Source organism: Talpa europaea (assembly GCF_964194135.1).
Source record: "Talpa europaea genome assembly, chromosome: 9".
Lineage (NCBI taxonomy): Eukaryota > Metazoa > Chordata > Mammalia > Eulipotyphla > Talpidae > Talpa > Talpa europaea.
This window is the reverse complement of record NC_140076.1, coordinates 30,196,739-30,223,004: the sequence shown is the minus strand read 5'-3', so window position 1 is coordinate 30,223,004 and position 26,266 is coordinate 30,196,739. Positions and strand designations below refer to the sequence as shown.

The following is a 26,266-nucleotide window of genomic DNA, read 5'->3' as shown; positions in this document are numbered from 1 at the left end:
TCAGTTCAGTTGAGCTGAACATTTACAGGCAACCTACCTGTGCTAGGTTTTTGTGGGTGATAAAGACAGAGAAAAACAAGCTGTGCCCAGGCCCTCAATAGCTCAGCAGAGTCGAGGAGAGACACTCGTTGAAAAGGTAGCCTTGGTCTGTCTGACGAGTTGGCATTTGTTCAGTTGATCGGACTCCAGCATGAAGAGAAGCGATCCATGGCCTGCGTCTCATGAGCCAGCCCCCACCCCAGGGTCTGCTCGCACCCCCCTCATTGCCTGTAGGGGAGCCTTGCCTCGCCTAGCTGCCAAACGGGGTCATGCACCCACCATTCTCTTCCTGCATGACCCCTTCTGGGCCTCAATTTCTTTGTCAGTAATTGGTGGGTGATAATTTTCTGCCCTGCCTGCATCACAGCTTCCTGGGAGGACAAATGCAGTAATAGAGAGGAAAGTATTTTGCAGGCAGTAAAGACCTCAGTAGACTCAAGAGACTGTTGTTACTCCCCACCTCACACGCACGAAAGGAGGACTGGAGAGGCTGTAGACTGGCAGAATAATTTGCTGCAAAAAAGCAATATTGGAAAAGGGCAGGGAGAGAAGATAAGGAGGGGAATCAGCATGGGGGGGACATGGGAGAGAGATTTTGTACATTTTCCTTTGTTTTGATACTAAATCTCTGAGGCCTGTTATTTTCATGCACCCAGAGGGGGAGAGGCCCACAAAGGTCATAGCAATTTTTGAAGTTGATGAGCTGAAAACTTGCCTGCCCATTGCTTCAGGCCTGGGTATTAGTGGAGATGATGAATTTCTCCATAAGGTAAGATGCACTTTGAATCCCAGAATCCTTGAATGCCAGACCAGGAAAGGAACTAGGAGGTTATTTAGTTCAGTCCCCTCTTTACATCCGAAAGATGCCTACAGTCCAGAAATTGAGTTTCTAGAGCAAGGTCACCCAATATTTTTGTGGTAGAGAAGCAGGTGGCTTCCCATTTGCAATTCTGAGGTGAAAACAGCCATGCTAGTGTCTGGAGGAATCTCTGTGGGAAGGCACAGCCTTGTCTTTTTGCAATCACTCTGATTTCAGAACAGACTGTGGCCTCCTGCATCTGGGTTCCCTGAAGATTAGGTCACAGGACTCAGAGACCCTCACAGAGAGAGGTTTCCAGAACCTACAAATGGAGCACAGTCTGTGATCATTATTTGTGAGCTTCCCTGGTAACATTCCTGCATGGTAGCCTCCTGAAGAGTTCAGGGTCAAGGTCATCTGTCCACATCCAGTCTGTCTCCTCTCTTATTCTCATCCTCAGTCACCGACTCTAATATGCGAGAGTGGACGTCAGTGGTCCTTACACATCTGACCTTCTATGAGTGTCTGATCCTGTTCCTTGCCTCTAAATGTACACCCCCATTTCTGTGTTTCTGCTAATGCCTGTCTTGTTTTGCTGTTTTCCTTCTCCTTCTTCCTCTCATTTTTCTTTTCTTGTGTCCTACTGAATAAGACATACATTATTTTATTAAAACCAGTCACTCGTTTATAGTTGCTTGTTGGTTTTGATTTTTACTTTATTATAATTAGTCTTTTTCCTGGTCCCTTATTTAGGTTTTCTGAATTCCTGCTATGTGTGAGACCATCTGGTATTTTTCTTTTTCTTTCTGGCTTATTTCGCTGAGCATGATCCCTTCCAGCGCCATCCATGTTGCTGCAAATTGCATGTGTTTATCTGTTTTGAATGCTGAGTAATATTCCATGGTGTGTATGTACCACATCTTCTTGATCCTGTCATCTATTTTTGGGCATTTGGGTTGTTTCCATAGCTTAGCTATTGTAAACAGTGCTGCTATAAACAAAGGGGTGCAGGTGCCCTTTTGAATTAATGTTTCTGTGTCCTGTGGGTCTCACTCATAGCAGGAATTTAGAAAACCTAAATAAGGGACCAGGAAAAAGATTAATTATAATAAAGTAACAATCAAAATCAACAGGCAGCTATAAACCAGACACACTGTGGGAGGGGGAGGGAGTAGGATCAAAACAAGCGGGGTAGGAATTACATGGGGACTATAACCAAGATGAAAATGCATGCATTGTGCAAAAGTGAAAAATGATATAAAAATATATAAAATTAAAAATAGATTATAACAAAAAAATAAATAAATAAGTTGTAAATTAAAAAAACCCACAATCTCTCCATTTACTGAGGTTTCCATGGGTGAGGAATAGACGCCCGTCTAGCTCACATCACCGGGAAAGAGATAGGTGCTTTTTGCCTGCACTTGACAGATGAGAACACTGAGTCTAAGACAAACAAAGTGAGTTGCTGACATCACACACATTTTGGCACAGAGGACTGGAGGTGTTGACTTCTTTGCTCACCATTCCCTCTCTCTCCACCGCAGTGGGTGTGGCCAGCACCCTAGTGAAGAAGCTCTCTGCTCTCTCTGGATGTTGGGCACGAGTTCAGTTGTCCCTCACGGAGGGGAGCATGGTGGAAGTGTAAGGTGTTGCATCTGGAATCACTCAGCCCTTAGTTCAAGCATGTGCTGTAGCACTCACTGGATCCATTTCTCTAGGCACCTCAACTTTCTCACCTTTGGGAGGCAAAAATCATGCCACCTCCATCGGGGGTTGTTTTGAAGTTTAAATGAGATCGTGCATGGGAAGCAATATTATCAGACTGAAATCCATGCCCAGATTTTCATTCTCCTCCTGTTCTTCCTCCTCTACTTCCTCCTCATCATCTCATGCCATTTGTTCCTTGTTCTCTGTCTACTTGTCTCTGCTCCATTGGTCTCCATTCAAATTTCCACAAATCTTTGTTAGAAGGAAGTTGTTGGGTCCTCAAGAATTCTACTAGATGCTTTCATCTGTACTTTCAATCAGTCCTCATAATAATCCTGTGATTAATAGCCCTATTCCTGATGAGGAAACTGAGATCCAGAGATATCGTAAGATTCAATCAAGATCCAGTAGCTGCAGCCCTGAATCTCTCCTCCCTGCTTTGTCTCCCTCAGTCTAGCACCTCCTTTAACCGGGATGCTGTGAAAGCGGGAACCGGCCGTCGTTTCCTTGGAGGGCTGCTGGACCACACTTCCTACTGCTACACCCTAGAAGTCTCCTTCTACAGCTACATCATCGGGGGCACCACAGCTGCTGTGCCCTACACCGAGGAAGCCTGTATCCTTGGCAGTGTCTCTTCCACTTGCCATCCCCCCAGCTCAGGCCAGTTCCCTTCCAGCTGAGAGAATCCAGGTCTGGCAGGATTTACCAGACAGGTCGGGAATTAGGTCTCCAGCTGAGGTGAGGACTGAGGCTCTGGGGTGAGCAGGAGCTGTTCTGCTGCTGGCCTCTTTGGATTGCCCTGTTTGCCCCTTGGCCTTCTAATGAGCCTCTTCTCCCATCAGCCCCTCCAGTGCCACAAGTCTCCCCACCTCCCCCTGCCTCATGCTCTTTTCCTGCAGGCCATCAAGGTGGTGAGTCTGCAGGCTAGATGGTCAGGCCTAGGGCTCTTGAGGAAGACTTGATGCTCTTGGCCTGCCTTCTATTCCTGAACGTGTAGAACTGCGCTTCCTCTCTCATCTGCTGTCTTCTTATGCTCTTGTTCTTCCACTTTCTATCCTCTCACTTGCTGCTTTTCCTCTGCTTAATTTTTCTCCCATTCCCTATCTCGCTCTATCTCCTCTTCCTCTCCTGGCCTGTATTTTTCCTTCCCTCCCTCTTCCTGTCCCTTCCTCCCCTCTTTTCTGTCCTCTCTCTTCCTCCATCCTCCTTCCTCTGCTTTCTCTCTCTTCTCTCTCTCCTTTGCCAAATTGCTTTTTTCTTAACTTCCTCATAAGCTTTCTCTGAAAACACCTAAGCTTGTCATGATGAAATTCAAAGTGACTTGCTGATTTATTTGATTTTTTTTTTTTTTTTAGAAATTATGTCATAATACTGGTTTCCTAAGTGTTGGTTTCCAGGTCACTGAATCAGAGTTGTGGCAGATTGTGACAGGTTCTGCTTTCCTTTCTCCTCTTGTTTTTGGATTGATCTGTTTCTCCTATCCCAATAGTTTTCTAGAAGAAATAATGATCAATGCCAGAGGAGAAAGGAGCAGGATGAAAGTTATTATGTGCAAATTCTCTCTCCCAGAAGTAAGCTTTACATTTTTTTAGGTTTTATTCAACCTGTGGTGAATGTTATGGAGTTCCTACCATGCTCTGTGCAGGGAAGTGTCCTTTTGGCTTGTAGCATGACTTAGAACTAGTCCACCCTGTCAGTTGCAGCCAGGTGACACTGGGGGGCCCAATTACCTACCTGTGGACATAGGAGGTAGAGGGATTCCCCGAAGTAGGGGTGAGCAGTTGGTAGGCCAGGTGTTAACGCAACGTTCCAGATCCAGCAGAACACAGACATTGTGATGAGAATCGAGTGTCCCCTCCCTATAGTCACCAAGACTTATAGTCACCATGACCTGACTTTAATAACTATGTGCTCAGCAAAATTAAGGAAGTAGACTTAATTTTGAGACAGAGAGAGAGAGGACCCTTGATTTTCAAAGTCCTGACCATCTCTGTGCCACACTGATGCCTCCACACACACACACACACACACACATACACATGCACACACACACACAGTGATGTGTATCCCCTGGCTTCCCCAGGATCCACTAAATCCTGTAATACACACTTCAGTTTCATTCCACACTGCACCTGCTTTGCTCTCCCATGAGAGAAAATTGTGGCCCCAAAGATAGAAAGTTTCCTGGAAGGAGAGTTTGAGCTTGTGCTCCCAAGGGGGCTCTGCAGCTCTTATTTCACAGTGAGAGGGAGGAGACCTGCACTCCGTTTGTGATTAGTTTCTGATGTCAAATTTAGTGGGTTCTCTAGAGTGCCTCTGACATGATTTTGTAAAATAAATGTGTTTCTTAGTAAATGCCCCTCCCTCAGCCCATGCTCAAGTTTTCTTCCCCTCAATACCCAATCCTCATTCATCACAAGACACCGTCAGTCTATGCTGGGATGACACAAGGCACCTAACTTATGGTCCCTGACTTATAGAACTTTCAGTCTAGTTGGGGAGACAGAAGAAGATGTAGAAAATTATAATATGTATGGTTTTGTGGTGGAAGAATTCCAGATGGCCATAGGAAACTTGCAAGTGCCTGTGGAGTGTCTGGTATAAGCCAGGTAAAGTTCTAGGCACAGGGGCTGGAACAGAACTATGTAAAGACAAAAATGTCTATACTTTGGGGTAGAAGGGAGGGAAATTAAATACAATTTTAGGAGGTCAGACAAGACTTCTAGTGGAATGACGTCTAAGCTGAATTTTATAATGGAGTAGAAATGTCCAGTTTGGCTTGGGGTCGATTGCTGGAGGAAGGATATTGCAGACTGAATGGGGAAGAAGGTTGCTACAGGGACTGTAAGTAATCCAGATGGCTGTAGAACTTTAGCTACAAGAGATGAGACATTAAGGAATTTGAACTTGAAAATGAAGACAATGGAGAGCAATAGAAAGTTTTTAAATGAGGTGGAAAGTCACCCAAGTTATATGGGGAAGGGTAGATTGGAGGGGGCAAGACTGTCTAGAGGAGGCTGTTGGGACAATTCAGGTGGAGATGATTCAGACCTCAACTGGGTAGTGCCAGTTAGCACCGTGTGCCATGAAATATTAAGGACATGAACTAAAAAGATGTGGTAAGTGCTTGGATGGGGATGTCAGTGGGAGCAGTAGCCAGTGACTGGAAGGAGTTAAGGGGGAATAGGAGGGTGCACATGAGTGGAGCAGGCCTTGTTACTATTGGAGCCACCCCACCTTGCTCTGTCAGCCAGCGGTCAAGTGGAAGAATCTGGAGCTGCACCAAGGGAGCTCAAGCCAATTCAACACACACACAAGGGGAATTTAACCTGGTTTCCTGCTTAAAATGCATTTTTTAAACCCTCATCTCATAACAGAGAGAGACTTCAGGCAGACAGATTGTGATCTTTGTTGGCTGCTGGCTCCATATCCCAATCAGAAAAAGAAATTACATGGTCTGATGGGAATGGCAATATGGTCTGGGAGAAAGTGTCCTCTAGACTGGGAGTCAGGAGACCTGGATTCTGATGACAGCATCAACATCATCCCAGACAGTGCCCTTCAGCGAGTCTTCCAGCCTCCCCAAGGTGAGCACCTTCACCTTCACAAAGAGACCAAGGACCTTCCCACTTTTCTAACCACTGCTATGGGAATTGGAGAGAGACTCATGAAAAAGTGTGTTGCTATGCAAAGAAAATAGACTTTGATTCAGACATATCTGGGTTTGAATCCTGGCTCAGCCATTACAAGTTATGTCACTTTGGACAAGTTACATAACTCTGCTGGGTTCAGGCGCCTCATCTTTTAACTGCATAGCATAGTAATGCTTAACCTCCCTGAGTTACCACGAAGTTAAAGGAAATAATGTAGATGGGTGTGTTGTAAGCTGTAACTCTTGTGACTATTGGTTAAAACATTGCCAAGGCCTATGTGAATGTGAACGGGACCTGTATTTATGTTAGAGGTGGTGGTAGAGCTGTTAAGAGCAAGAGGCCATTGACTGTGCTAGTAGGTTGTAGGCAAAGAGCCCTGGTGGGGCCAGCACAATCAAGAGGTTAGATTGTCAAAATGCCAACTGCTTATCATAGGAAGGGGGGTACAGTTCCCATGAATTTTTTGGCTTTGTTTTTCATTGAAGTACCATTATATACATCATTTTATATTTTGGAAGTACAAGGAGGATCTCCCCATTCAGGTACAGTCACTGCAGGGTACCTACCACCAAAGCACCCATAATCCTCTGACTTAGTCCACTGTGCTCTCTTTCCACCCTGGTCTCGCCCCTCTCTCCCCCTCCTACTCTGGATATCTCAGGTCTATGGTCAGCTTTCAATGGTTGGTTGAAGTTTGTCTTTGTCTAACCCTTTTTTTGGTTCCTCTATATTCCACGTATAAGTGACACCATTCAATATTTCCCTTTCTCCTTCTGGCTTATTTTGCTTAGCATAATGCCTTCTAGCTCCATCAATGTTGCTGCAAATAGTATGAGTTTATCATTTTTGATCATTGCGTACTATTCCATGATTTCTTTTTCTTTTCTTTTCTTTTTTTTATAAGATTTGTTTTACTTATTTATGCACACAAGAACTGGGGTATAGGCCAGAGGTGCAGGGGGTGGGGGCATAAGAGGATTCACCAGAGACAGAGTGGGGAGCAGAACAGGCATATTGACTGAAACACACTGCTAAGGGCAGCAGTGGGCGAGACAAGAGAGGTCTGCTGCACTGGCCGGGGATTGAACTCATATCGCAGTGGCTGGCGGTAGCTTGATAGTGCTGAGACTTCACCCCTACACCACCAGGGAGGCCTTCTTTTACTTTTTTAATATTTGTCATTCATAGTATTGCCTTCCCAACCTCAGGATACATGAGGTCAAATCAATTATCCAGAAGATTCTGGATGAGTATAAGATCAGAGAAGACTAGAAGAAGCCAGGAATCCTGAGAAACATGTACTCAGGCCTACAACAGTGACCACCTCCCTCCTACCTGTGAATATGTGTTTATCAATTTATTTTTTCTCCCTGGCAGAGCAACAGCTAAGCATTACCAGGCCTTGTTGTCTGATTCCCATTCTCCGTGATATCCAGGAAATAGAGTAATGGACACCGTCACCATGCTTACCAGGTGTGATCTCACCTGTTTGAGCCTATTTCTCCATTCACGAAAGAAAAGTAATAATAATACTCACTTTGCCGGGTTACAGGGAGAGGAAAATCATGTGATATATTCAAGTCCCTGGCACCTGCTAGGTACTCAGTAAGTGTTTCTTCTGCCTCCGTATCCGCTGGCCTCATGCAGAATTCCTGGCTTTCCTTCTTTGAGTCTTTAATCTGATGATCTGGGTTTGAAAGCAGGAATGGGTTTTGATTTCTGACTTCACCACTACTGGAGTACATTTTGGGCTGTGGCAGAAGCAGCCGGTGATAAATATAGGCAGAGTAAACCCTGGCCCTTTTCTTAGTCTCAGTGTCTGATGCCCCCTGCCTGAATAGTTGTGGAATGAGAGATGTAAGAACTTGATCTCTATTCTTCTCTCTTCCAGCTCTGACCATCTTTTTCTGATTCTAAAATCTAAAATTATGTGATTTCTTGCTTAGATGAATTTCTGACAATCAAGAATCTACCACGCCATTCTGTGGTGAGTCTTAAGATTCACTGATTCTAGGAGCATAAAAACTTGCAGTCTGAAAGGGAAAATCAGTACCAAAGTGTCTTGCACAGCTGATCAGGTCAAGCTGACTGCTACTTTCTTCTTTTAGTTTAGATGTTCTTGATTGAGGGTTTCACAGATGGGCTTTAAAAGGAACTCGTGAACCATCTAAATAAACATGTTTCATTTTCTAGGAGAAAGACATAACTTTCAACGGAATCTAAAAGGAGGCTTCTGTCCTGCCTGGTAGTTTGTGCTGTGCAAAACTATAGCACTGAGTCAGGGTCCTGGCGGGGAGTTCTGCTTTGTGTTATCCTAGCTGAGGATCTTAATCTGTGAGCTAACCACTCTGAGCCTCAGTTTCTTCATCTGCAAAGCGAGAATAGTTACTTCACAGCATTATTTGAAGGGTTAATGGGATAAGCAGATAAATCCCTGTGCACACATTCACGGCCATTAAATATTGGTTCCGTGCCTTTCCTTCCTGTGGTTTGTTGTTCTGTTGTTGTTATTATTGTGAAATGATAAATTCCTGTGAATTTTAGACCATTCTTCAGCAAACCCTATTTACATTTTACTGGTCTGCCAAGTAATAAATATGCTCTGTTCAAACGATTTTAAAAGGAGAGAGAGAGAGAAAGGCTAAACTGGAATCATAAAATAACCCAGAGCTTCTCTGGCCTTTGTTTATAGTCTGGTTACAAGCCAAACGGAAATAGCTCTTTGACATAATGGATGAGAAAAACATCGTGAACAGAGACCTTGGGTCCTGAGCAGACTGGTTTCCACAGTCTTGTAGCTGTGAACACATTGACATCAGAGGGCTCTAGAAGTGGATGGCTGGTGTGGCCAAGAAGTTGCAGAATTGAGAGATCAGTTATCAGCTGGGTTTCAGTGTGAAGCCTGCTAAAAGCCTCACAATGGGTCTTTTGAAGTCAGCCTCATACATGACGATGAATATATCCGTCCAGAAAAGCTCATTAGACACTAGAAGGAAACAGATGAACAGCCCATGGCCCCTGCCCTCAGGATGACAGTATTGAGAGGAAAATGAAAAAGAAAAGGGATAGAGGCAAAACATAAGGTGGAATGCTCAGGCAGAGGGACGCTTTGCTGGCTGGAGAAGCGCGTGGAATCTTCTAACCCTGCAAGGATGGGGGGAGGAAGGAAGGAAAACTCCTGAAGGAAGGGAATCCAGGACCAAGGCCTCTAAGATGATGGGATGAAAAGCAGGAGAAGGAATGGAAGCCTTCCTGGCAGAGGGAATAGCACAGGAGAGAGTATAGATGCCAGAGAGAAGGTGTGTCCATAGTACAAAGGTTAGTTTGTGATAAATAGATCTAGGCAGGGCCAGATCATGACGGGAAGGAGGATTTGTGAACTAGAAGCAGGTACTTTGCACAAGCAGTACTCACTGGGTACTATAAAATATTTATTTTAGTCTCTCGTTGACCCTAGAGATAGGTAGATACAGATTCTAGATCTAAATCTAGAGAGATAAATGCTCTGGTAGCCCCCCACCCCGCCCCTGACTTTCTAACCTTTCTCAGGAAATTAAAACAGTCTCAGTTTAGCAAAGACTATGTCTGGTCCAATCAAAGCCATTCAGCCTCTTCAAAATCAAAGCCGTCCCCCCACCTCAAGCTCAGACCTGCATCCATCAGGCTGCTCAAGGCGACCAAGGGGGTCAGGGTCTGGCTGGCCTCTGTTTTCCCAACTTGACCTCCAGCCCTTTCCCCCACTGGCTCACCTGCCCAGGTCGAGCAGGATGGAGGAGAGGAGGAAAAGGTCTCTGGTGACTGATACGCTCATCAGATGGCCTGGACAACCTCTTGTAAGCTTCTTTTGACGCACCTCCCTGGTGCCAAAGATTTGTGGATGTGGGCAAGCACATCCGTTCAGGCCGTTTGTTTATAGTTCCGTCCTCAGTCTCAGGTGACATGGCGGCTCACCTCTGTGGAGGTCACTACACAGCTCCAGGGGCCCTCCTGTCTGAAGGTGAGTTAAAGGCTGCAGAACTGATTTTCTGGTTTCCTTCTGCAAGTCCCACATAGTAGTCTCATCTCCCATTGTGAAATGTGTGTCTACAGTCTTGGGATGTCAGCTCGTACCTTAAAGGTTGGACTGAATATTTGGTGATTGCTTCTGAGTGGGAGTAAATGAAGAAGTTAGAGAAGATCAGGTTTTTGACTTGAATCACATGGTGGATGGTGAGGCCAGTCATTAAAATACAGGTGACTGGGGGAGGGGCTTAGAGAGAGGGATATTTTGAGATCTGTTTGGATGTGTGGAGTGTTGGGGGCTCCTGTGACAGCCAAAGGGAAAAGTTTGGCTAAAGTTATGAGAGAAACCTGGGATTTGAACAGACTCACAGTAGACTTTTCTGCAAGGTACTGTCAGTGATGAAGTGATTTTCTTGGCCAGTCAAGGTGGGCTTCCCCTTGATGAATTACTGAGAAGACTGCTGGACTGGGAGTCAGGATCCAGTTCCAGTATGGCCTTTGGTCCCTTGCCCCCCTCATAAAGCTGTGTGATCTGAACTAATTCACTTCACCTCTCTGAATGAGAAGTGAATGCCTTCACCAGCATCTGCTCATTGGCTCACTAATAGAACAGTGAGTCATGTGATTTGTATTGTTTAGAGGTATTATCCAAGTAAGTGTAATGTTAGGACAAGAAGGGGCTTCTGTGTGGCAGGGGGAGAGAGATGATGCCTAGGTTATTTTTCTGGGGGAGGAAATTTCATGTTCAGGTTTAAGCCTTTGATAAGATTAGTAATCAGCAGAAGCTTCACTCAGAGGAATTTGGAAACAGAAGGCTAGAGTGGACTGAAGCAGACTGTTGAGGTTTTTTTTTTTTTTTTTCCCCTCTTCCATGAAGACCTGGACTAGAGTTTGATCTTCCAATGTGAATGCTTGCTGAGTGACTGGCTGAATGAATGAATCACTGATAGTAGAAGTGCTATTGGTGAAAATAATACTGTTGAGATGTGCTTCATGAGCTAGGTGAGGATCCCTGCTCTGGAGGACTGGCTTCACTTCTACTTTGCCATATAGGTTTGGGATGGCATTATGGGTTTGAAATTTCCTATCTTTAGATTAGAAGACTTCATGATGTGATTTCAAATTTATTGATAGATGGATGGATGGATGGATGGATAGATAAACAGATAGATAGATAGATAGATAGATAGATAGATAGATAGATAGATAGATCAAAGAATCATTCGATGATTTGATTTTTGGCCTTTGAGATAAGTACTTGCATTTTACAGGTAGGGAAAATAAGGGCCAGAAAAGTCAAGTTCTGTTTACAGCTACTAATTTAGAAAGTGGGAATTTAAATCCAGGTTTGTTCAACTCCAAAGTACATGCTCTCTCAACCTGCTGGTAGGCTTTGTCTCACCTTCCTCCCTACATTGCAGTCTGCCCCAGTTCCCTCCAGTTCCTGCAGGACAAGCCTATTTCCAGAGGTTGAGATCCACCACTCAGGCCTTGCTTGTCCTTTCGTCCTGCTCTTTGTCAACCTTGCCCCCAGTATTGAGCTATTAATGATCCCTGATCACGTAAATGCCTCCGGCACCTCTCTCTGTGGTGTCCAAGCTGAACTGCCTTGGACCTGCTGCCTCCCATCTCCAGATCAAATGGGCCTCCTGACAGGCCTGGAAAACCAAAATGTCATTACCTTCCCCAGCCTCCCTCATTCCCCCCAAATGAGGTTTCTAAGGGTTTTATCTGCTGTTGTCAGGTTTATAGCCATAATTCGAAATGCTGTTAATATTACTGACAGCAGAGAACTACAAATTACAAAGTTGTAAAGTTACTTTATGGTGATAACTGTCAGCTTTCACAAGCAGCACTGCAAGGCTCCATGGAAACCAAGAGCGTTGATAAAGAGCGTTGATCCTGTTTCAGGATTATGGCTGAGAGTTGACGGTCAGAAAAATTCTGACTGATTCTCAAGTAGTTTGAACCTTTTTGTTTATATCCGTATTCGTTTGCACAATTACTTATGTTCCCATCCTCTTGTACAAATGCGGGAGATCTCCCCAAGAAGAAGAGTTTATACCCAGGGTCAGTTGGTCAGTTCCAACCAGCTGTAGATTTTGGCCTCACTTTGACTGGCCCCAAGAATAGTAAGATGGACCGTGCTACACCATAGGCACTAACGAAGTGATTGTTGAATGAATGACCGTCTTGGGACCATCTTGGAGCAGTTGGGGGATTTATCCAATATCAACAATCTGTGCCTTTAGACTATAACAAAACAAAAGGAGCCTTGGAAATACTGGTTTGGTGAAACGAGAGCTGCTTCCCTCCTTTGAACTAGTCTGGGAGTAAGTTGGAGGTGATAGTCGACACAACTAGAAAAGTGTATGGGAAATAGGTGCTGAAGGATGAGGGGATCATAGCCAAACCAGAGTTTCAAGGACAGGTCACTAGAGTCAGGAGTGGGGAGCGGAGTCACCTTCTCCTTACTGGGTGACTCTCCCCTGTCTTCTTCCCACTCTTTTAAGCATTAAAAGAGTGTGCTCCCTTGGCGACTGGCTTGGAAAGTAAGTCAAGAATCTCCTCTTCCTGATTCCCCTAGAAAACCAAGAGTTCAGAGTCTCAGTTTATCTCCTGTGACCAGAGTGCTGGGCGTACCTTGCTGTATAAATGGACCATGTTCTGATATGAAACTCATGGGCCTCGAGCCTTGCTAATCTGCTCTCCACCACTTACTTGCTGTGTGATCTTGAGCACATCAGGAGCCTGCCCTGCACTTCTTGCCCAGCTGTGAAATGAAGAATTTAGACAAAGGGCCCCCACCTCCCTGACAGAGTCCAACTCAGACCTAATTCTTGGATGTTGAACCTCCACTATGTACTGAACATGGTCATCCCTAGGATTTTTTTAGACTCCTAAAGTCATGGCCATTCTCCACAGGACCCTCAGCCCTCCCTTTCTTCCAGAAAAACCTGGAACCAGCACCTCAAAATTTATTTCCCAAGCTGGCAGGCTGCATGCCCAGCCGAGACATGCTGCCTGTCTGGGGTTTCTTACCCGTCAATATTTTCCTCGAGATGATAAATGTCCTGCCAATAAGAGGAGGCAGCTGCCAGCTCTGTCTGAGACAAGGGCCTTCAGCTGGGGTTGTGGCCGTGCTTGGCTTGTTGATGTGTCTCGAGAGGCAGGAGGTGGGAGTCGTGACCAGGAGGATGAAAGATGGAATTTAGAGGGAGGAGGGGGTCAGGACCACTGCTCTCGATCTATGCAAATTTTGTCATGAGTCCTTGGAGAGGAGAGACAGAGGATGCTTGGGTTCAGCTCAAAGCAAAATACATTTACAGAGCTTCTGCAGAATGCCAAGGCCCGGCGGCACGCAGGGGAGTGAACAGCTCTTATCAGCGTATAAGTACATTCAAGGCCATCATCTCATTTGATCCCCCACAACAATCGAAAGGGGTGAGTAGTATTCTCTCTATCTTATAAACAAGAGGCACATTTTGTCTCTGAGTGTCTGTCTTAAGCCATGACCAGTCCCAGGTCGCAGAACAAAAACTGAGTCAGATGGAGGAAGCCTGTTCAGATGACAGAGGTGGTGGAGCAATACTTGAATTTGTTTCTTTTGATAACAACTCCCAAATCCCCGTTTGTCCCACTAGAGGATTCTTTCTTTAAAGAAGCAAGTCATGTGATTGAGGGGCCAGTAATAGCTGAGATATAACTAACAGGTGCCTGCGTTCAATGATGGGGCAAAGAGAACATTTGGCCTTTGGAACCAGGTGATCTAGGAACAGCTCCTGGAGCTGCTGTTTACTAGTTGTGTGGTCTTGAGCAAGTGACCGGAACTCCTGGAGCCTTATTTGCCCATCTGTAAAAATGATGATTATGCTACTTACTTCATAGGGTTGTTATTAGTAGATGGAAAGAAAAGTTCTCAGATGCCTAATAGTTTGCCTGGATCAAAGTAGGCCTTCCATAAATGATCGTGTTACTGTTACTGCCTCTTGAATTCAGGGCAGACTTGTCGAGTACTGCACTGGGTGAAAGCTAACACATTTCTGGACCACAAGGAAGAGATGAAATCAACACAGGCTGAAGGTTTCATGGAACCTTCCATAAAGAGTTCTTAAGATTCTTAAATAGCAATCTTCATGAAAGTGTGCTTGGAGTTCTCAGCTGCCCTGGGAGGGTCAGACTACATTATCTGTACTCAAGTGTATGATTCAGATTTTTTTTTAAAGATTTGTGTATTTATGTATGCAAGAACTGGGGTACAAGCCAGAGGTGTGGGGGCTGAGAGGATTCACCAGAGACAGAGTGGGGAACAGAACAGGTAGATTGACAGAAATACGCTGCTAAGGGGAGCAGCGGGTGAGACAGGAGAGGTCTGATGTGCCCTCCCTGTCTGGGGATTGAACTCGTGCTGCAGTGGCTGCAGATAGCTTCATAGGTTGCATCTTAATCCCTTGCACCACCAGATTTTTTTTTTAAAGATTTATTTATTTATTTATACAAGCACTGGATACAGTCAGAGGGGAGAGCAGAGCAGGCAGACTGACAAAGTACACTGCTGAGGGGAACAGCAGGCGACAGGAGAGGTCTGCGTGCCATGTGGGACCCTCTCCCAGCAGCCGGGGATCGATGCTACAGAGGCTGTGGGCAGCTTCACAATCCAGTGCTCAACCACTGTGCCACCGGGGATGCCCCACTTTGTTTTTTTTTTTAACCAGGACAAAGTCACTAATGAGCAGGCCCAGGGCTTAGTTCATGATTAAGATCTGTGACCAAGGACATGTCTCACTCTGACAGGTTAGATATTCATTTGGTGACAAAATCTAGTATTGAGGAAACTGTCATGATAGACTTAATGCACTTGGATTCTCATCATGGAATATAAGAACCAGGAGGTGCAATGATTTTTATTTTTTAATGTGATCACAGACAACTAACATTCTATCCTTGTGCCTCAGTTTCTGTTCTGTGTGTGCCTTGTGAGTAATTGGGCCTACCAAGTGGCACTGTGTGTAAGAAATGGTTTTTAAAAATTAGTCTGCCCTGAACTCAAAGAAGAGATGATTCGTGATGGGGGGGGGGGGGCGTGTATGTGTGTGGGTGGGGAGTGTGAGGGAAATCAGGTGAACTGGGAGAGGGCTGCCCTTCAGGACAGAAATCTGGAGTAGGGACAGGGCAGAGCCCAGAGGAGGCGCTGGGCTGGTGTAGAGATAGCCAAAGGGAACCAAATTGGTTCACTGCCCTTCTGGTGTTGACAGGGATGTGTCTGGGGTCCTGACCCCAGCAGAGAGGTGCTGGTCACCCACCAAACTGAGCCAGAGGCTGGCCTCGCCTGCTGGCTGCTTCCCTCAGCCACTGGCTGCGTGGGGACCACCAGCTGTGCGCTCATGCTGTTGCCTGAGGTTGAAGTGCCCTCTCCTGGCCCCCAGGGTGCATGGCTGTCTCTGAGAGTCTAGCATCCTGAGGATTGGGAGGCAGCCAGGCCCTTTGTCTGGGCTGAGATCTGAGCCCTGAGGGCCTGTGCCTCCCTCTGGGGGACCAGAAGAAGGAGGGGCAGACTCTGCCCCACAACCCTTCTCCCAGGTCTCTCTCACACAGAGACATCTCTCCTCCCTGCCTGTTTCTTCCCTTTCTCTCTCATTCTCCTGTTTCCTACTTCTCTTTTCTGTCTTGTCTACTCCCCGCTCCTCTCTATCATATTCCCACACACCCCTGAATGCCCCTTCACCTTTTTCACCTGCATCTTCTCTTCCCCCCTTTACCTTGCTCCTCTTTTCTCCTCTTTTGTATTTTTCCTTGTCCTCCTTACTCCCTCATCTCTTAAGACGAATAGTGGAAATGTGGAGCACCCAAATCTGCATTTGCCTCCAGTTTTCTCCATTTACACAACCTTGAGCAGGTGCTTAGTCTCTGACACCTTAACTGATGGTGAGGATTAAAGGAGGCGGTGTGTGCAGGCCAAGCAGGTGGCTGGCTGCCCAGGGTGGCCTGGCAGTCCCTCCCTTTCCTGTCTCCCCGCTTTGCTGGCTGATCTTTCAGTTCTTCCTCTCCTTTCTTGTCCAGTCCTCTCTCCCTGCCTCCTCCTCTACCCCTCCCTTCATAGCTCAGTTCAGATTCAAATACCATTTATGAGCTTTTCAGAAAAGTGGGGCCTTGACCTTCACCTTGAAGGAACTGTCTTTCAGGGCTCACTGTCTCTCTTCTCTCTTCCCGAGGGAAAGCAGAGTGGCTTCTGGACAGAGTGTGTGCTCCAAGCCTGTGAAGTGAGGCAAGGGACAGGCACAGGGTGTCAGGATATCATCAAGGGGAGTCTCGCCCCAGTGCGTCCTGCATGGAGGTTTGTGGTGGGGAAGGTGTCATCTCCCGAGGCCCCGCATGACATGCTGGCGTAGGTGCTGGGGCCAGTTATGTTCATTTGCTTGTTCATTTATTTATCATTTGTGCTAATGACAGTGCAAGTGCAGGACACAAGAAAGCAATGCAAAGCACTTCTCAGCACCGAGCTCTCAGGGAGCTTCGCACCCAGGGTCCTGTGTTGGGAGGAGCGACCTCTGGCCTCCAGAGTGTCCCTTCAGCAGATGCCAGCAGCAGTGTCAGGAAGTCGCCTATCATGATGTCCCTGGTGAGAGCCCAGGGCACAATTCCAAGGCTTGCTCTGTGCTCACAGCTCCCTAAGGTCAAGCTGGACACAGTGCTGACAAAGCTGTGTCCTGTACACCATCCTTGGGGACTGTGATGGCCCATGGTCCAGCTACAGAGGAAGCCTGGACAGCCAGGTTCAGATGGAGCCAGGAGTATAGAGGCATTTGAGCCAGTGTGGTTCAGTGGTTAGGGACCCAGGTTGTGAAATCTGTTTCTGGACCCATTTAGAAACCCTGTGTGACTTCGGGCAAGTTGCTTCACCTCTCTGACTCTAGACTCCGTATCTGCTGAATAGAGACAGGGCACAAGATTCTTAGGGTTTTTGAGACGCTAAATGAGAATGAGTTCTTAACACCCTGACTGATTCCTAGAAAGGGTGAGAGCTATTATTACCTGTAACAATTGGGTATAATCACAGGGACCCCACTAAGTCAGGGATCTGCTGAGTAGGTGGTGGGGAGGCCAGCTGGTAGGGAGCCAGACTTCCTGCCTGGAGGGAGAACCACCCGCAACAGCACAGATACATGCAGCCAGACAACTAGGGTTAGAGCAGAGGGGATTCTTCTTTGGAGTTCCCTAATAAGAAAACTATGGCTGCAGTCTGCCCATGCAAGTTTGCAGGAAGGGCAGATGGAAAGTCCCCAGCTAAGTATTTAAGTCGTATGTGTAAATGCATGTCCCTGGGGTCTGGGGTGACACAGCATTTAAAGCAGGAGGAAGTTATCTGAGCCTTGGTAGGTTGGGAAGTTCTTGAGAAAAGGAAAATATTTACCGGTGGCCTGTTACATCAGGCACTGTGCTAAGTGCTCTTTTAGCTTATTTAATTCTCACTTCTGAAGGACTCACTATTTATGTCTAACAATTGAGAAAATGTTGGTTCAAAATATTAACTTACCTGGGGTCACACAATTTGTGCAGGGCAGAGCCAGGCTCTGCACCCAGAGCGCAACAACCCCACAATCCCTGTGCTGTCCCTTGCTGGAACCCAGACAGTGAGGTTTCCTCTGGGTCACCCTCCCCTCCTAAGCCCCCTACCCCCCACTGCTCTTTGGGAGGCAGAAGATCACTAGGCCCTGCCTGGCAGAGGGTCTCCCCAATACATTGTCTCACGCCAGCTCTTCTCTGCTCTGTTTGCTTCTGCATGATGGAGTGTTTTCACTTGGCCTAAACACCTCCCAGCCTCCTCGCCGGAAGGTAATTTCTGAGGGAAAGTTACTGGGCTCTGCTGAAAGTCATTTTTAGATTCCAGAGTAGGAACAATGACTTCACATGTGTATGACTAATTCAAAGCACTTTAATCTTCAAAATGTCAAACTTTATGGTCAGTGACTATTCCACAGTGAGCAGTGGCACTGTGAATATTAAAATGTTGGGAAGGTAGGGCCTCGAGACCGGGCATCTCTGAAAGGCAAACCATCTCTGAGGGTGGTGGCCTATGCTGCAGGCCACTTTGAAGTACAATCTGACAACACGGCATTGTTGTAAGTGACTGACCACCAAAGATAAGCTATTCTAGTAACTGCACCCATTATCGGGGGTCTTTACCACAACCCTAAAAGATAGGCGTCATGGTCCCCTTCTGAGTGGGGAGGGAGAGGAGACTGATGGCCAGAGTAATTGTATTTACCTAAGGTCATCTCATTACCATGTGCTTCTGCTAAGTCTCCAATGCTGTCGCCCTCCAAAGACTTTTCCCTTTCTACCACGTCAGCTATCTGTGCCGTCATGTTTTATAGCAACGTGAACTCGTCCATGTTGGAGCCATCAACGATCTGAGGCAAATTTGGAACACTTACTTAAAGTCCTTCTTCATATCACCCTAGGTCTGAGTCAAGAAACAGGCCTTTGCAAACAGCCTTGTGTCTGTCTTCCTGGAATTCAGGGGAGCCAGGCAGCAACCCAGACTACCAGAAATTGTGATTCGAGGACTTCATTTTCCTATCTGGGCTGTCATTTTTTGAACTATAAAAGTGTTAGAGGGATTTGTGCAATAACAAATATTTACCAAGTGTCTACTCTGTACAAGTTCTCTGCCAGCCACTGGAGATCAAAGATGAGTAAGACACTTCTTCTTCCTTCAAGGGGAGGAAGTCTCTAATGTCTTTTTCTGTCCAGATGTTCTCCAAACTCAAGTTGCAAACATCAAGTGCAGATGATGCATTAATTCATGAATTTTCAATCTACTATGATCTAGATATGAGCAGGGTCAAGACATGGAGACCAGTATGTCCAGCTGGAGAGGGGAGTAGAAACCTAAAGTGTCATTACAGAGGCCATTTATTCACTCAGCTCCTCATTCATTGATTTCCGAGCACTCCTCCTGTGTCAGGTAGCTGGGGACACAGAAACAGGTCACCTGATAGCCCTGCATTCCAAGACTGCAATCTAATGAAAAGTAGACGGGCAAACATTGTCTCTGTGGACATTCTAGGCCAAGTCTCGGAGACGTGAGTGACACCGTGTGCTGTGCTCAGGAGCTGGAAAGCTCTGAAACTTCAAGTGCCAGGAAGTAAAGTGGGTCAAATAATCCCGCCAGCGATGTTGGGTGTATCTAAGTGACTGGCCTCGGCAAACAGGTCTAACAGAACCAACCGGGATGGAGGAGGTCTTAAATGTGCCTATGTGGCAAAGCTTCTGTGCCTACATGGTCTCATTTGTTGCCAGCAACTCCAGTGACCCTTCAGGAGAAGAACTTATTACAGAGAGTCACTGCCTCACCAGCCTGGCCCCAGGACAAACACTGGGCATGGCACACCCGGCTCCCACTTACAGCCTACAGGTAAGCTGGCACCTGGAGTCCTACCTGGTGGACCAGTTTATCCTACATCCATCAAGCCTGACCTAGGATGAACTGCAGACCTACAAGAGAGTGGAAAAGATTGTTTAAAAATAGATAACATTATTAGGAAAAGGAGTACAAAGAGTGGGGTAAGGTCCTTGCTTTATGTACCCTGCTGAGGAGTTTAGTCATCTGGAGTGAGGAGTAACACGAGCCGATTTGCAGGGCTCTCTACCCAGGGCGAAAGAAAGCAATCAAAGAATCACCAGAACTTGAGGCGCTAAATAAGACTGCCCATCTGAATTCCCATCAGCTCTGCCTGTGGGGCCTCATTATCTGTGTTCCCAGTTGAGCTGGAAAGCCAGTCACAGAGATTCCTCCACCAGTGCCGAGCGGGCTACTGCCTAACCAGATACCGATACCTTAGGCCACACACAGCCTGGAGAGCCGGATTGGCCCTGGCTCCAGAGCCAATAACCTTCTGCAGAAGGCAGCCCCTCACTTTTACCTCAGCGTGCAAACAAATATCATTTTCTTTGTGAGCCATGAAAGGTTAGGAAGCCCTGGCTGATGTGGGGAATCCAGCACTCCCCCCACCCACACCCCCCACCCTGCTGAGGATGTGCCTTCTGCCATCCGTTTCCTCCCTCATAAGGTCTGTCTGCTTCAGGCCCCAGACATGCCTCCCTTCTCCGAGATGGTGGGCAGGGAGCAGAGACAGCGATGCACCTTTGCATCCATAATATACTGTCTGAGGGTTTTTTATTACCTTGTCAAGACAAAAGAGCAGGATGCATTTAAATTCAGGACCCAATCGACTGAAGCTCTGTGTCTGAATCCTTGACAGCAGCCTATGCTCTAGCTTTGAAAGTTGCCCCCAGACTGGCCTCTACTGGGCATCTCTACTGTGTTGTCTGTCCCAGCCCCTCTGTGTCCCGTCCAGTGTTGCGTGTCATGTCTACTTAGATACTGAGAGAAAGGACAGAGTCTGAGTGGAGTGGCTCAGACTGCTCTGGGAGCTCAGGAAGGAGTAGAGAGGACCCCAGCAGGTGGAGGAGCTTCCTGGAGGGGGTGGACACCAAGGACAATGGTGGAGGACTCTGTGCCCTTCCCCCTCTCCCCTGTTCTTACCCCCCCCCCCCATGCCTTTGGATGCCACAGATCTAAGGTCAACTAATCTTCTCCATTATATGATTTAAATAACAATTCAATAGTGGCTCACAATGGGCGGGGCTCTGAACACATATAGAATCAATGAATCAGCCCAACAACCTGTGTGGAAGGAACAATCATCCCTATTTTATTTTATTTTCCTTTGTTTTATTTTAATAATGAAGTGCCATGGTCTTGCATTCTCCTTAATATTTTGGCAATATAGATTTCTACCCTCAGGGGCGGTCACCATAGTTTCCTCCCACCAAAGCACCCATAGTCCTCCACCATCATCCTTTGTGCTCTCCCCCTCTCCCCTGTTCCTATCCCCTTTCTCTCCCTCTCCTCCTTGCCTCTTTGATGCCACAGGTCTAAGGTCAGCTAATCATCCATTATACAGCTTCAAAAACAAAGACTCAGCAAGGTAAAAATCACTTGATAGAAATGCATAGACAGTAAGTGGTTGTGTAAGTCAGGGTTCTCCAGAGTAACAGAACCAATAGTGTGTGTGTGTGTGTGTGTGTGTGTGTGTGAGTGTGTGTGTGTGTGTGTCTATCTATACACACATGGATTTATTTTAAGGAACTGGCTCATGTGATTATGGAGGTTGGCAAGTCTGCAGTGTATTCCAGCAGACTGGAAACCCAAAAAGACTTGATAACTATAGTTCAAGTCACGAAGTTCTCCATCACAAAATTCCCTCTTGCTGGAGTAGGAGATTAAGGTGGTGATATCTCTGCCTTTTGTCCTATTCATCCCTTAACCCATGTTATGGAGAGTAGTCTGCTTACTCAAAATTTACCAATTTAAATGATAATCTCATCTAAAAAATACCCTCACAAAAACATCCAGAATAATGTTTGACCACTAATCTGTGTGTAATATCCTGGCCAAGTTAATGCATAAAATGAACCATCACAGTGGTGGAGCTTGGGTTTGATCCCAGGTCTGTTGGCTTGCGATCCCAAACTTGAGTGCACTGGCACACCCAACAGGATCGCCTCTGAACTTTCAAGAAGAATGTAAAGGGGTGATGTCTAGTCTGGATTACCAAATGTTTATCGAGGGGCTTCGTTGTGTTTTTGGCTCTATTGATACTGAGATTCAGAATAAAACAAGCAGCACTGACCCCAGAGTGTGATGAAGGAGGTACCACTCTGGTGGGGCACTGGAAAGGCTCTCTGGAGTGTGGATCATGAATAAAGGCTCAATGGGAGAACTGAGAGCCCTAAGAAATGGGCCATTCTGGAGTGGTGAGTTCACACAAGAGAGGCTTAGGAACTGAAATGGGAAAAATCCCTTTGTGCCAGATCATGGAAAGCCTTGAGTGCCATAGTACTGATTTGGGGGTTTAATTTATAGGCAATTGGGAGCCAGGAAAGGTTTTTAAGCAAGAGAGTAGCAGGAGGAAGTTAATGTATTAACAGGAGGATGGATAGTATCTAGCAGGCAGTAGAGAAAAGTAGTCAGTATACCCTAAACAGGGGGGCACGTCCCCTTGATATGATTTTTGGGAGTTTTGTGAAGTCCACACTTCATTCCCCAATCAGGAAGGAACAACCAGCTGCAGCCAAGAATTTCTTCCATCTACTGAGTTCTCAGTGAAGATGCAGACTTAAGGAAGGAGCTTGTTTAAGTTTCTTCCTGGGTATTTTCCCTAATTCCACTCAAAACATTCATGTGAAGATGACCAGATTATTGTTCTCATTTGTGAGAACAGTTCTCATTTGTGCAGACATTGATGATCAGAGAGCTAAAGTAACATTCCCAAGGTCCCCCAGCTGGTAAATGTGGGGGCCCCAAACAGTGCTCTCTGATTCCATGGTTTGCATGTATAATTCCTAAGCTGGAACCTCCGAGGGTGAGGTTGAGAGAGGGCCTGGAGGCTTAGATGTTGTGAAGAGAAAAGTGGAGTGAATGGAGGGGCAGAGAGAAACCAAAGATCATTTTTGGAAGACTGTAATACTTTGCCAAGGCCTGACTCAGGCATCAATGCTAGTAACAGAGACCCCACTATATCTAGAAAGAATGTCGGTTTGGGGGAGACCTCAGAAGAGATGATCACTTGCCAGAACCCATCCCCAACTGAAGGCCAGCTCCACACACTGTCCAGACTGTATTTACTTTGGCAGTAGGGGAAAGGGATGCTAGCAGCATCCTCCTTGGACTCTGGTCTCTACAGCTATTCAATCCTTCCAGAGTCAACCCTCCTGTGCTACAAAGGATCAGGCTTGGAGGAGAGGGCAGCGATTTCCTGGTTGGCTCCCATCTGCAACCATTGCCTTACCTGGTGGGAGGCATCATCTGCTGTAATTAGGCTTCATTAAAATGCTGATTAATAACATCTTGCCTGGGCCAGGCACATGATGGGATTGGCCTAGTCACTGCAAATGTTAGTGTTCTTTGCAGCTATTTACACACAGTTAACACCCCTGCAGGGCCCAAAGGGGAGGAGACAGCAGAAGCTGTGAAAATGCCCCTGCACTTGGGGAACCAGATGCTAAGAGATGACAAGAGATGGCAGTGGAGTCTGAGCAAAGAAGACCTCAAGGGCCAAGCTAAGCTCTGAATATAGATTACAGATGGAGGGTCACCAACTGGTGGCCCGTGGCTGACTCCTTCCTGCAGATGGTGGGTTTGGACAGGAAAATATTTGCTGGCTGGTGAGTTGGTTGGTTGATTTGTTTAATTTTGAGTTTGAGGTTCTCTGAGCTTGGCGTTCACTGTCCCATTGGCCACTGCTCCCCCTATTGCTTCCCGCCAGTTATCGCACATACTGGCATTATGAACTCATGCTCTGAAGACGTCAGTTTATGACCCTGTGTAATTAATGCATAAACAATGTGGTCATAAGGAAAACAAAGTACTAGGTAGGGGAAGTGTGTGATTCAAAGCATAGACACAAAGGCACAGAGCAGGAGCAGGGACCAGTTAGGTATTTCAGGGGTCCAATAGGATGAGGAGGCGCCTACAGGTAAAGACAGTATGACGCATCCAGGGGTCCCCTTGCTATCCAGTGTGGTTGGAGTGTGGGTATAGAGCAGGGAGAGGGAAGAGATGGGTCAGGAGCAGGCTGCATAAAAGACCACGGGAGCCAGAACCCAGAAGAAAGCCTTGAAATCACGTTTGATGGACTTAGACTTGACCCAGTATAGAACCCATTAAAAGAGTCCCTCTGTATCTTAGAAATATCACTCTGGAAACAGTGATAAGACTGGATTGGACAGAGCCTCCCTGGTGGCACGGGCGGTTGAGCGCAGCACTGTGAAGCTGTCCGCAGCCTCTGCAGCGCGTGTTCAATCCCAACTGGCCAGGGAGACACCCACGTGACACAGCAGACCTCTCCTGTCTCACCCGCTGCTCCCCTCAGCAGTGTATTTCCATCAGTCTGCCTGTTCTGCTCCCCACTCTGTCTCTGGTGAATCCTCTCACCCTCCTGCACATCTGGCCTGTACCCCGGTACTTGTATGCATGAATAAATAAATCATAAAAAAAAAAAGAATGGATTGGACAGCAGCAAGGAGAAAGCAGAGGCTATGCAGTCAGCTAGAGAGGTGACCATGAGGCCTGAGCCAGGGCAGCAACACTGCACTGGAGAAGTGGCAGACTTGAGAGTTATTTCGGAGGTGGACTAGGCAGGAAACCGACTGGTTTCCTTGCCAGAAGGAGACAGAACACCTGGCGCATCACAGGCCAGGCTGTAGAACACACTGGATTTATGGGACAAAGAACCCAGATGGAGGACTGTTGACTCATACCTGACCTTTTAAAGAGAAATCAAGGCTGATGGAAAGGCCAACGCTCAGTGTAAGAAGGGAGGAGAAAATCTCTCTGGTCTCACCTCTTTTGGATCTCAGAATAAGAGACAAACTTGGGCCAAATTTATAGTTGAACCCTCATAGCTAACCCTGCTCAGAACAAGCAGTAAGGCTTCCATGAATAGTTACTCCCAAAGCTACTGGTGGTCAGAAGGTTTCTGCACTTAAGGAATTTGTTTCTTTTTCTCTGTGCCTATAGGATTGCTGTTTATCTGGAAGTCACTCACTCTCTTTCCCCTGTGTCTATCTTCTCCTCTCACATTTTGTGTTTCTTTTTGTCTCTGAGAATTTCCCTGTCTTCTTCTGTTCATTTCTCTCTCTTTCCCCTGCCCCCCAACACCCTTCTTCTATTTTTTTTCTTTCCATCCCCAGTTCTGATTAGAGAAGTGAGTCTGGGGTGAAGGCAGTCTCTGCCCAGTGGCTAGGCTAATTGATGGCTGCTATAGAATTGCCTAAGTGAGGAACTCTTGTCATTAGCCAGAGATGGGTTGCTTTGGCCTACAACTAAGAAATCTTTGAAATCCTGCATCTAAATTGCCATTCTTTTGACTGCTGCTAGTGATGCTAATTAGCTGTGTTAATTGGATGTTTTGATATTTGAAGAGCAAAGCAATCCAACTCCTTCCTCCAGAAAGCCAAAATTATTAATGAACTTGGCAGCAGCCTTGGCTCTCATTCCACAGTGGGCACAGCCAAAGCTTTTGGGGCAGGGAAAGGGGTTGTTCTGAGGAAGTGGCTGGCCTGTTCCTGGGGAGAGGAAGGGGTTATGCAATTTCTTGGTGGTAAAATCTCTCAAGATTCTCAGATCTGGAGACTATGAACTGAGTGAAAGGATCTGGCTTTGTTCTGCCATTACCTCCCACATAACTAGCATTTAATACAACTGAGTGAATAACCAACACAAGCAAATAGTAGTTCAAGCACTTTCTAATTTGATGATTTGCGCAAAAGTGACTTTTCCCCTCTAGTTCTCAAATTTCCTTCCAGCCACATGTTAGTGAGTAGTTCTGATAAATGTAATTTTCTCCAACTTGCCCTATGTTTGTTGATGCCTTATCATCCCATCACACCTGGTATCTGGTACCTTGCCTGCATAACCTGCCTCTTGATCTGGCTGGGATTATAAGGCAGTATGATTAAAGTTAAGAAAAGATAAGCACAGCCTTCTGTGGGAATGCAGAACACAGGGCAACTAAGCAACTAATTCAGCCTTGAGGAATCTGGATAGACTTCCTAAATAGGGCAGCTTTTGAGCTGGGTCTGCAAGGGTGATTAATCATTCACCAAGAGGATAAGTAAGAGTAGGACAAAGAAGAAGGTATTCCAAAAGGCCCGGAAAGCCTGCTATGAGGAACACCTCACTGCTCTGAAATAGGAGAGCTAAGTGATCTCTCAGAGCAATTTTTAAAGAGTAAAACCTATAATCAAGGGCGGGAACAGGAATCTTAGGAAAGGGGAGGTTGGGTGTGGTGGAGGAGGCTTGACATCTCACTTCCCATTGGAAGGAACTTTCCCCAGGAAGCCAAACCCACAATCTGCCTAATTGGCTCTTGGGAAGTTTTCAAATACCATGAGGAGAGGCAGAGCTCAGACACATGGATCAGGAGTTCCAAAGACCCAGAACAAAGATCAGTGAGTGATTCTGTATTTTAAAGTGTTGGTAGAGCTAATCTTG

At 46.4% G+C, this 26,266-nt stretch overlaps 1 protein-coding gene across 2 annotated transcripts in view; it reads left to right on the top strand.

The window, feature by feature from the left end:
* The window catches only part of AGBL4 (AGBL carboxypeptidase 4), a gene marked incomplete at both ends in the record, with an annotated part of 969,197 nt that overhangs the window by 908,814 nt on the left and 34,117 nt on the right, over window positions 1-26,266 (top strand). For both annotated transcript variants that reach the window (XM_084242049.1, XM_084242048.1), the window contains one exon: window positions 3,001-3,163. In XM_084242049.1, the coding sequence (XP_084098175.1) occupies window positions 3,001-3,163 (163 nt within the window). The remainder of the gene's footprint in view (window positions 1-3,000; window positions 3,164-26,266) is intronic.